The following is a 12,040-nucleotide window of genomic DNA, read 5'->3' as shown; positions in this document are numbered from 1 at the left end:
ATCATTTATACTTTTTAAATTAAAAAAAATACTTACGTGGTTGAGCAAGGAATCAGATTAGATGTTTTATGAAGCCGTTTCTAGAGGTCAGGGTTACGTTTCGACTTGAGCTACTAAATGATTATTTTACACCGGGAGAAGCCCGCCTGTAACAGGGGTGTATCAAAATCCTATAGCGACGTGATGTCAAAATTTAAACCAATTTGGAAGGCCAAAAATATTATAAAACAACTAAAATGTGTGTAGTAAGGAAGTTTTCCCAATTTGTGTAATACATATGCAACTTTTCGTTGCTGTAGGATTGGTTTGTTGAATAGACCAAATTTAATGTCAAATGTTCAGGAGACGAAAAACAAATGTTATTATCCTATATTTAAATACATGGAAGTATTTAAATTGTTGTTTTTACAGCATATGAATGCTGTTTTCATTACAAAGCAATTTAAAGAAAAGGATGGTTCTGGTCCATTTAGATACAAAAAATCATTCTGCATTAAAAGGTCGATTTCGACAAAAATGGATATTCGACAAACCAATCTATAGCGACGTTTTGGCAGCAACCCCACGAAATGTCTCTGCAAAACGGGAGGTAAGGCAAAGGCTAGACGCTTTCGAACTGTGATGCTGAGTCTCACGAATGATCAAATGTACTTACCAATGACTCAATAATCAGAATTCCTGAAAGACTCCTCGATTTGCCTTCGCCAGACTTAATTTTTGATCATTATAGTCCACAAGGAAGACATCAACCTAGAAAAACTCATGATATTGAGTCAGATTGAATCGGAGAGGACGAAGACAAGCTCCTTTCAGATCGACGGGCAAAACAAGATGTCGAAACAAAACTTTCTAACATTAAGGAAAACTTGACATTAGTAATAATTATAAATCTTACAAACCTATAATAATTATATCGCTACCTGAATATCTGAACCTTTTAACGCCCACAATGGCCGAGTTGCTTAAGAGTGGGCCTATAATGTCGTGGTTCCCAGGTTTGAATCATTGGTCTGGCAAAAATATATTGTTTTTCAATTTGTGTTCGGAGTCAGAGTATGGACCTACTATCTAGTAGGTTGAACAAGTGGCTAACATCAATTTCTCAAAAGTAACAGTGAGATAAAGTGAAAAAGTCGATTTTGAGATAAATACGCCAATCGATTACTGAAAGCCATGCCTACATAATGAATCACTGAGATTTAAAAAAAATGTAATAGGTAGGTACACCATTGTTGCATTTATTAAAAAATATCCAGTAACTTCATAGCAACAGTGGGATTACTGAAATAACCCACTCTTAATAATGTTAGACAAAAAGATCTTACCATTATCATATTATTCTACTAGAAATCACATCAAAAACAAAATTAATATATATTTAACGATATGATTTGTATGACAAACATTAAAGTTCAATTAGCTCGAAACTAGAATTTTTGACTTATTGCATTGTTGCTTCAACTAGTTGTTGATGTTGCAGCAATATATGAAATAATTTGTTGACTCAAATAATGCAGGACATAATATTTTCTTAGCGTTAATAATTAGTATTGCGTATATTATAATGATTAGATCTAATATTTTTAAAATGTTGATCACGTATCCCATATAAAACCGTATACATAATATTCTTGAATTAACTATACGTTGGCGCAACTGTCAAACTGACAGATGACTAGTTCGTAGATAACATGGCATCTGCTAGCAGAGAGAGTCCATCCTCGCCAATTGATAACAATAAAAGCCATTATTCATCAAACACATCGTTGACACGGCCCGAAAATGTTACCAATTCCAGGCACGACTCGTTATCATCCACGAATCAACTCGACACTTGGCCAGAACTTTTAGTTTCACGGCCCGGAACAAAATTAGAAAGCATTAAATTAAGTAAGTTTTTCTATTGTTTTACGTATCTTAATACATGAATCATCGGGTCCGGAAGTCAACCAGACTCTTCATAGATTCTAAATATTAAATTAAATAATATTTTTATGTTTCGATGTTATTTTATGGCCAAATAACGGTTTATTTAATTAGGTAGCTGATAATACAAGTTATCAGTAGGTGTCATTATCTTACGGAAGTTGGCTTATTGTTTATTAAATAGTGTTATTATTTGTCATCAATATACGCTGACCTTATAATTTGACGATGTTTTTAATTTTGTCGTCATTTTGTAGAACTTCTTTAATGAGTTGTCTGTTATGATTATTTTTTATTTATGAAAATATAGCAATAGGGTAACCCTATAAAATTGTTATTCAAGAGAAGTTTTGAAATTTAAAAATGTCGATTTCTTTTGTTTTTTTAAATATTTGCCTTCTTTTGTTTACATTTTAAAAATAGTACACTTTTCTTCGTGAAACTTACGAAAATTACACACAGATGGCAGTGCTCTAAAAAGTATTGATCTGTTGCCTTCAACCCTCTACAATGCATACATACCTGAAATCAATAACAATATAAGACGTTTTGAAGGGTAGTTTTTATTTCCCCTTTCAATGTCATATTTGGACAAATTTTCTGCAAATACACAGTGAATACTACATCTATAACATATTGGCAAAACAAATAGCTTTGCAGAGGTGTTACATAGTTTGTATTGCAATCAACATAAATTTAAGTAAAAATAGACCTTACAATATGTCGGATTGAAAAGAAACAATTTGAAATTGGCTAAGGAAAACTAAATAAATATGTGTTTTATTGTGGTGGGACCGTGAATAACTATTCCTAAAGCATATTTATTGTGTGTTATGTAAAAAATAAAACATACTTTCTCTTAAATTGCTTTTTGTAATGTTGCCTCCTGCGATGTGTCGGTGAATAATAAATAATCACTTTGAGTATGTAATAGTAAATAATATTTATTAAAATTCGTATGCTTAACAATATAACTCAGAGGCAGAGTATAAAACTAAATTAGATTGAAAGATAAATCTTATTACAATTTAAGAAGATGACTCACCACGATGTAATATTGGTGATATAGAAGACGGTGAAAGTAACAAAAAATTCCTTTTTTATTGACACAGCGAGCAAAAAAATACAACAATAGGCCTTAATCCAGCCATTGTTGTTTGCTTGAATTATTTATTTGCTGTTATTCGTAGTCGGTTTCAATGCGTTCATTGACGCACACAACCGCCCAAGGAGGCGTAACAGCGCCCCAAGGAGCCGCCGCAGACCCCGACATGGCGGGCGCGCAGGACACCATCTACTTGTGCAATTTCAGGGTGTCGGTCGACGGCGAGTGGCTCTGCCTCAAGGAACTCCAGGACATGGACATGCAGGAGTCCTACTCGCAGGCAGAAGTCTCCGATCCCGTCGATCACGTGCCTATCATCGGTACATAATTATTATAAATAGTCTACACTAAACTGCCAGTCATAGTTATTTGTTTTCATTGAACTAAGAATACAATTTGCAGATGGTGCTTGTTAGTTCTAAAATTCAATTTAACCGTGCCTAAATCGAACCATAGTAGTTTAGGTATGCTATGGGCGATCCGACAAAAATACTGCACACTTTTTTAGTCATATTGGTTTGTTTTCTTTGAATTAAGAATACATATTACAGATAGTGTTAGTTATTTTTTTTAAATTCATGAAGCCCTGCCTATACTCTACTATTATCTACTATGGCTTGGATTAGGCAGGGTTTAATTGAATTATAAAAACTAACAAACATTGTAGTCTTATTTCAATACGTTTGACTGACAAAGTTTAGTGTGCACTATTTATGGCAGATCTTAAAAGCTTACCTCCACCCTTTGCCACTGCTGGTGGTAGTCAGTAAAATAATAACTGCAATTGCAAAAAAAAATATTTATTTTCTACACTTCAGATACCTACCTAAGTCAACTTAAGGTTTGGGATATCAATTCTTTACTGTAACTCTACAGTTAGCGTACGTACATATTTTAAATGATTTCCAGAAACAAAACAAACAGTGTATCTATAGTAAGTATCCACACTCATTATTGACTTCTCAATTTACAGTTGTTATTCCTTCATTCACTGTTGCTACAAAATCTCCTTTGCTAAGGGTAATTCCCGTTAGTCCCGTTGATCTCTAATCAAGTTAAATTTTCAAAATAGATAATTCATTGTTTCAAAATCGGACATGGAACTTTTCACTATATTATTACTAAAAACATAATGCGAATTCTCACGAAACCCCAGGGTTTCGCGGAACTCTGGTTGGACATTGCTTGGTATGTACAATGGCTGATCATAAATTACATAATTTTGTCTTCTATCATAGATCGTGATCCAGTTGTCATCGAGCGGAGCAACTTGGTGAATATCTCAAAACTGGTGGTGAAGGAGTTGATTGAGCAATCGCTGCGCTATGGCCGCATGCTCGACACCGATCACCTTCCCCTGCGACATTTCTTCATCGTGCTCGAGCATGTTCTCCGACATGGCCTCAAACCTAAGAAGGTAATAACCAAAGAGTTTTTTTTACTATTGTCGAATTGGTAACAAAAGTAAAATTACTATTTTTAGTATTGTCAGCATTATATGTATTGATTATAAATAAAAAAGAATGAAAGAATTTTGTAATCATAAGTCAAAGTAAATTATCATTTTGGTTTTAAGCAGAGCATGTCGACTGCACTTTTGACCAAAAATGAGATTTTGATGGCATTTTGTTATAAAGCATGTTTTCTATGCTCATACAAAATTGCAAACTCCTAAACCTAAAAATAAATACGTTATCGTTCTTCACACAAAACAGCCAACTGCAGGTGCCAAATTCCAAATCGTAAATGGAACAACTCCGCTCTTGATATAAATTTTCTTTATATATAAAAGGGAAGCTAAAATAGTGAATTAATTCATAGTGCAGCTTATTTGTAAAAAAAAAAATTTCTGAATGGAAAAAATGTTTTTGGAATTGTTAAATTCCGCTCGATGGTTAAATTATTACGTTTTTTCTCCTTCCTGAACAATTTGCCCAAATGGAGTTAGCTGGTTTGTAGATTAAGCAGTCGATATTAACTTCTAAAGAGTGGACATTATGCTAACATTTTTGGATTGGATTTAACATTGAGTGTTGGTTGCAATTAGGGATTCACATCACTTATTCTGTTCCCGCCCTAGATTAAGGCCATGCATTAGTTGAGGCACGGTCTAAAAAGATCGTTGCTAGGCGATGTGCGGATTGCGGGTCGCGGGTGCAGATGACGCCTGTCAAAACGAAATATTATTTCTCATATAAATCCAACATACGTCCATTTTATGTTCTGTTTATTATTCTATTAGTAACAATAATAATATATTCATTGACATGTTTTCTTTTTAAAGTAAATGGGTAACGTTTTTAGTCATCTTTACACGATTTTAGAATTAATTGGCCCGTCGCCATCACGCAGCAAAGTGACGTGTGTCTGACTCAACGTTCTCTCAATGAATGGGAAGCGAGTACAAAATTTCGTCGCGCGTACAGTTGAAAATTATTTGGCGTTTCACTGATGCGTCACCTTAAACACACTTTGAAAAAACAATATGTCATTTTTGCCAGATGTGGGATTCGAATTCAGCACCCACGGCTTCAAAGACGGGTCCTCTACGAGTACTCTACCTAGGCCTTAATAGTCTACCGTATATTAATGTTAATTTCTCATTGTTATACTAGGGATTACTTGGGCCCAAGAAGGAGCTCTGGGACATCTTACAGATGGTTGAAAAGTTTGCCCCCGAAGCCCAAGACATCACCGCCAGTGTTCGGGACTTACCGACTGTCAGGTAATGTAATTTTACTAAACATAATATTTGAATTCTCCATTATTCCACGGCAACTAACCTTGTACCTAAATGTGTATTTCTATTAAGTCTCCGTACCTTTCTCTTCCGTGGCACTTTTTATTAAATTATGTCTTTCAGTAAACTCAGTCAAAGCTCACTTGAGAATGTGGCGATCTCAGTCTTGGGTATCTGATCCTGAAACATTCCCAGGTGTAAACAACTGCTGATGTTTCACACCAAACGTAGGTCCTCGTGATATGCTCGATTAAGACCGAGTGTGGTGCGGGGCGGGTTGGTGTGGAGGGATCCATGGGGTCCATGACCTAAATGTTGAGACAGTGAGCCATTTCCGAGAAGGTCACACTGTCATTTGCTGTTACCTGAGAATTGTTGCAGGTAGCTCGCAATGAATACAAAAATAATGGGAAGTGCATTACATTCTGGGTCTGGTTGTAAGAAGGTATGATTCTTTAGTGTAAATAAATATGGGATAACACATGATATGCATTAATGTTTGTCACGTAAACGCAACGCACATTTAATACTGATAATATTTGACGACATTCAGGGGGTCTGTATTTCTTACATTTAATGGCTTGCCCCTCATTAAGTTATATACTACAACTGCCGTCAAAGTCTTTTTCTATGGCGGCTGGCTTTCGAATTTATTATAAATCTGTTCTATGCTACTCTTTGTTTTGTTGTCTTTTTGTGTTATGTCCAACATGAATCTTTCTTTACGTTTTATTATTAAGTACAATTCATATTATCATAATTTTCTAATCAATCGCTTTATTGGTGCATTTCATTTGAGATGTTATTTTTCCAAATATCGAATTGTCTCGTTGTTAATAGTGTCAATCATGGCTAATCAAGTAACTATATCTGTGAATGCAGGACTGCAATGGGCAGAGCCCGCGCCTGGCTCCGACTGGCCCTCATGCAGAAGAAGTTAGCGGATTATCTGCGTGTACTGCTGGAGCACCGAGAGCAGGCTTTGGACGAGTATTTCGAGCCACATGCTCTCGTCTTGAGTGACGAGGCTGTCGTTATCATGGGATTATTGCTAGGACTCAATGTCATTGACTGCAACTTGTGTGTTAAGGTATTGGATGTTGATTTCTTCACAGATAAATCATTTGCTTGTCTTTTCCTTTACTTTTCCCCGAACCTCCCATCACCAACCTTTCACCGAGTTAGCAATTAAGAAGCCTAGTTATAACAGACCTACTAATTTTCTAAATTCTCGGTTCTGTTCCAGTGATAAAATTCAAATAAGGGTTCGGTTACATCAATTGGAGCTCCGGTTCTGGGGTTTGATTCAGGTTTTGTAAAAAATAAATCTTATCTTATATACCCTAAACTATCTACATAGGTATCTGTTTTTTATTAAGGGTTGGTTACTTTGAAGCTAGGTAAATTTAATGGATTCCTTTTTGAACACAGATTATTGTATTTTATTAGTGTTTATCAGGGAACTCAGAAATAATGGTAACTGAAATACCTAATGGGGAAGGAAATGCAGGCAACCGATCTCGAGTAGGGAAGAATATGGGATAAATTTAAACACGTGTCAAGAATACGTCATACGTCGAGTACTGACAACTGCTCTCAGTTTATGCATTGACGCTCATATAATATTGGTGTATTACACACACTATTGCATGTCTATTATGTGTGGTTCATTTTTGTAGGACACACACATTAAAATTTACTGTATTGGTATATAGCGTATTCTATTTATTATCTGTTCTGTCGTATTTATGTTGGTGTTTTTCAACTGTGTGTGTTGCCAGATTTTTAATATTTTACTTATAAAGAACATACAGTGAAACCACAATTTTACGTGCCTGGAAATCACATTTTCCCGCTATTTACGTGTAGTTTCTGCAGTCCTGTTTCATTTAAGAATATTTCAGTACATTCAACTCCCAATTTAAATATTCAAAGTTCAATTAAAATTACACACTAAAATTAAAAATCCAACACATTCGATTCAATGCATGACTCTTGAAATGAATTCATCACATGTGTATGTTCTATTTATAGATATCATGACTGCAGTGCTGGGAACCACGGATTCACAACGCGATTGTTTAAATTTGTTTTGTGTTGTCTATTTGCTTACACTCGTTCAAATAATGTCTCAGTAAAGAAAAGCACTGTTAGTTCATAAGCAAAGGAACATTCTTGAGAAGGTGAAAGAACATCTTGACATAATATGCTCGAAATCAATTTGTATGATAGTAACAATAAATAAATAGATTTTTGATATTGTTTTTAAGTATTATTTTTTCATTAGGAAGAAGACTTGGATAGCCAGCAAGGAGTGATTGACTTCTCTCTCTATCTGCGAGGGTCCAACGGGAGTGGCGGAGCTGATTCTCCGGACGCCCAGCAATCTCAACAGCCTGCACCGCATCGCAGGCAGATTGCTGCCGTTCTTGACCAGAAAAACTACATCGAAGAACTCAACAGACATCTTAAGTAAGCACCGAATCATAGACTGTATAGTCGGTTAATTACCCTATACGAAATTCACAGAAATAAATATATCGAAGACGAAAGTCATGCTTAACTGCTTTGCTGACGGAAAAGCGATCCTTATTAATGGCGCTCAACAGGTGGAAACACTACATCTATCTGGGATAACAAGTGTCAATAGAGTGATGTTTACACTTTGATGAAATTGTTCAAAAAAATATGTCTAAAATGCAAAGCGGTCAATTAGTCTATATTTCCTGTAATCACATATGCATCAACTAGTCATCTAGTTATATGTACTCAAAGTTCAAAATCATTTGAAACGTAGACTTAAGGGTTGTTAGTTCTGCGGAAGTAGGTACAGTAGAACCTTGATATAACAGACTAATGCGGGGAGGGGATGTCTGTTAAAGCTAAAAGTTCGTTATATAAAAACACAAACAAAATCCTGTTTATTCTTCTTCGAGTGGTATATCCAGACACCCCGTTGTTGAGTGACGTTAAGGTTCAATGTCGACACGCTTGCTTTCAGTAATCCTGCTCTGGAAAAACAATCAAATTTTGTTTGGACTTTTGAAGTCTGCTGTTTTTTTATAATATATGTTACGCCAAATGTGCGAAATTGAATATTACATGAAATGGGCAAAATTTTGCCTAAATCATGAAAAATGCAAGCCCGTTGCCTTATTCATGAATTAGACAAAATATCTGAAGAGTGCGTGAATTCGGCAGTAATTTTTCTGCCTAGTTCATGTATTGGACAAATTAGATAGTAGCGCTACGGTGGTATTTTTTGCAACTAAACTAAATGTATCAAATGCCCATGCATTGGTCAAAATATACATATTATCTATGGTCAAAATAGATGATCGCGCTCCGGTGGTGTTTTTTGCAACTAATCAAACTAAACAAATGTGTCAAATGTCGTCCTACAATGACGTTCATATCCATTTACTATGCGCAAAAAATATCTAGAACTATAATATGATAACGGAAGAATTTTATTTAAAAGTATTTTCGCGATTTGATTCGTGCTTGGGTATCAAACGTGCAATGGTCGATTGAATGTTTGTGATAGTTTGTTGACACTTGATAGCTAACCTCAAAATGGACATTCAGTTGAATAATTTAATTCAGAATTACAAAACCTAACCTAACCTAACCTAATAATAATAATATTATATTATGTCCAATTATAACTAATAACCATCCGTATTAAATTTACTTTTTCTTCTGTCATGTTGACAGTTCAAGAATTCCATACCCTGGCGAATTCATGTACTCAGCAGAAAATTTACCTAATTCATGAATAAGGCAACAGGCTTGACTATTACATGAATTAGCCAAAATTTTGCGCATTTCATGTAATAGTTAATTTCGCACATTCGGTGTAACATATACATCTCTAAAATTACGAAAATACATGTAATATAGGTAGTTGAATTTCATTATATGATTAGTCAATTAGTGTTATTAAATCGCCGAGATGTGATCTTTTCACTGATAACTTTGTTTTTGGGCGTGTTGTTTCTTCTTCCTCACTATCTTCACTTCCATCCTCATTTTCCAAGATCTTTATCTACTTTTAACCATTGTAAACTTATTGAATGGAGTAATAAATGCATCCATTGAGTAAACAAATTAAACTGCCGTGCGGCTGTGTGAATTAGTGGCCAGCATTGTAAACGTCAGTGCTATGTTCAGCCTACAAACAGGATGGCATTATGACTCGAATTCGAGTGCGAGAGGTATAACGTGACTATCATTTGCAGAACATTGTTTACAAGCGGTGACACTTGGATTTAAACATGTATAGCATTAACAACAATTTTCACCTTTGCCCGGTTATTTGGTTCGTTATATCCAAAGTCCGTTATGCTGAGGGTCTACTGTACATGATAATACAATATACAGAATCAAGAGGAATAAAACTAGCTTGGGGAGGCCTTCGTCTAGCAATGGATTAATCCGGGCTGATGATAATGATATTAACTTCATTTGTACTCTATATGCATATCGTCGATGTAAGTGGAATGAGATCATCATACTCAAGAAAATACCAACTTCTGTAATGGGTGAATGTCTTTTCCTTACAGTGCCACTGTCACGAACTTGCAAGCCAAAGTGGAAAGCCTTACGACCACCAACGCCCTCATGAAGGAAGACCTGGCGATAGCAAAGAACAACATGCTGCAACTCTACGAAGAAAACACACAAATGAAACATGTTTTAGGTCAGTAGTTAATTTAAAAAAAAAAAAAAAGTACTACAATGCGAGTCCTTTTTGATTAAGATACAGTGATACCATAAAGAGTCCAGCATGCTTCACATGTTGACGGACATCATTTCTTCACGTCTTCTTGGTCGTTACATCTTGACGTTCGTCTATCATTACTTATCAGCTGTCTTCATTTTACTTTCTTTTACCTGCTTTAATCAAATGTTAGAGTGTATTTATGCATTTTGCTTTTAAAATTATTACTGAATTATATTTATTTATTTTCAGGACAAGATTTACATCCCAGAGACAACAGGCTGAGAATCACTGAAATACATTCCAGCGAAGAAGAGGTAAATTTCTGAATATATCGTCGGTGTTTTGTAAAAAGGGCGAATCAACCATTTTGGCGAAATCGAGATTTTAATGAAAATACAATATGTACCCCACTAGCTTTGTTGTGTAAAAACGGCGAATTTTTATCTCGACAGGAAAGTACTTAAAAACGATAATCAACTAAAATTAAATTAATTAAAATTACGAAATAAAAAGCAAATGTGACATATTAGGCCTTTTAAAATAGTATATAATAATACCTATTATAATGACAGTATTTTTTCTAAGCTTTATTATAAACTTGTTAGATATTTATAATCATCTACAGGTAAAAAACAAATAAATGTTGAAAGTTAAAAATCCTCCTCCTGTAAAGTAGCATTTTGGTTAATTCGCCCTTTTTACAAAACACCGACGATATTGTCTACATTTTAACAAAATAAATATTTTTTTAATATTCTAAACGTTGATTGTACACTGAAAAGATCAATTTGTTTGACTGACATATCGGATATAGTTTTTAAAGTTAAAAATAAGGGTGTAGTATATTTGACTGCTCAATGGAACTCAATGGAACATTACTATCAATTCATAAGTGATTCAAGTTTCATGATTTATCTACAAATGAGACCGTTTTATTTAACATCTTTGCTTTGTAAAATGTTATTTTATTGTTTGATTAGGAAAAAATGAGAAACAAAATCGCACAAGCCGAGAAGGACAAGGACAGAGAGAAAGAGACTGACAGCGAACTGATGAAGGTTCTAGAAGAAGAGAAAATTAAGCGACAGGAAGTGCAGAAAGAATTAGAATTACAGGCAAGAAAATTTATATTGATTTCAATCATGTATTTAAGTAGAAATGCCTTTCATCAAGAATTCGGTGGTTCATGGGCAAAAGTCTTCATGTAAGTTTTGTTGCAGCTGAGATAATCGCAGTTTTTAATATGCTACATATATCTGAGAAGGTCGTTGATATTTATTAACAATTAATTATTTTATATTTATTATTAAGTATGATTAAATTCTCGATATTATGTACAATTTAAGGTTTAAAATAATGTCAAGAATTTCAATTGATTTAAGAAAAATTACCTCGACCATCTGTTTGCTAACTTTGTCAATTAATTATTGTTATTAAAAGCGGCATTCTGTAGAGTCTCTTCTTGGTCGTTCCCTGATGACTGAGGAACCTGACCATTTTGAAATTCCGTCATCTTTTGAGCGACTAAGACTTTCTACCCCTC

General features: G+C 34.7%; 1 protein-coding gene across 4 annotated transcripts in view; it reads left to right on the top strand.

Annotated features, from left to right (window-relative positions):
* The first annotated feature begins 1,682 nt into the window (after positions 1-1,682).
* The window catches only part of LOC147073198 (RUN and FYVE domain-containing protein 2-like), a 32,139-nt gene continuing 21,781 nt past the window's right edge, over positions 1,683-12,040 (top strand). For 2 of the 4 annotated variants that reach the window (XM_085945064.1, XM_085945066.1), the window contains exons 1-8: positions 1,683-1,890; positions 4,270-4,448; positions 5,647-5,756; positions 6,654-6,861; positions 8,059-8,243; positions 10,337-10,473; positions 10,747-10,811; positions 11,478-11,612. In XM_085945064.1, the coding sequence (XP_085801190.1) occupies positions 1,692-1,890; positions 4,270-4,448; positions 5,647-5,756; positions 6,654-6,861; positions 8,059-8,243; positions 10,337-10,473; positions 10,747-10,811; positions 11,478-11,612 (1,218 nt within the window). In that variant the 5' untranslated portion in view covers positions 1,683-1,691. Of the gene's footprint in view, positions 1,891-2,440; positions 3,352-4,269; positions 4,449-5,646; positions 5,757-6,653; positions 6,862-8,058; positions 8,244-10,336; positions 10,474-10,746; positions 10,812-11,477; positions 11,613-12,040 lie in introns of those variants that run through there. The other 2 variants (XM_085945063.1, XM_085945065.1) reach the window with 1 other exon arrangement.

The sequence above is a fragment of the Rhyacophila brunnea genome, unplaced genomic scaffold (assembly GCF_057557595.1).
Source record: "Rhyacophila brunnea isolate RB1 unplaced genomic scaffold, BYU_Rbru_1.0 scaffold_18, whole genome shotgun sequence".
Taxonomy (NCBI): domain Eukaryota; kingdom Metazoa; phylum Arthropoda; class Insecta; order Trichoptera; family Rhyacophilidae; genus Rhyacophila; species Rhyacophila brunnea.
Note: the sequence above shows the minus strand (reverse complement) of the source record. Positions and strands in the feature narration are given on the sequence as shown.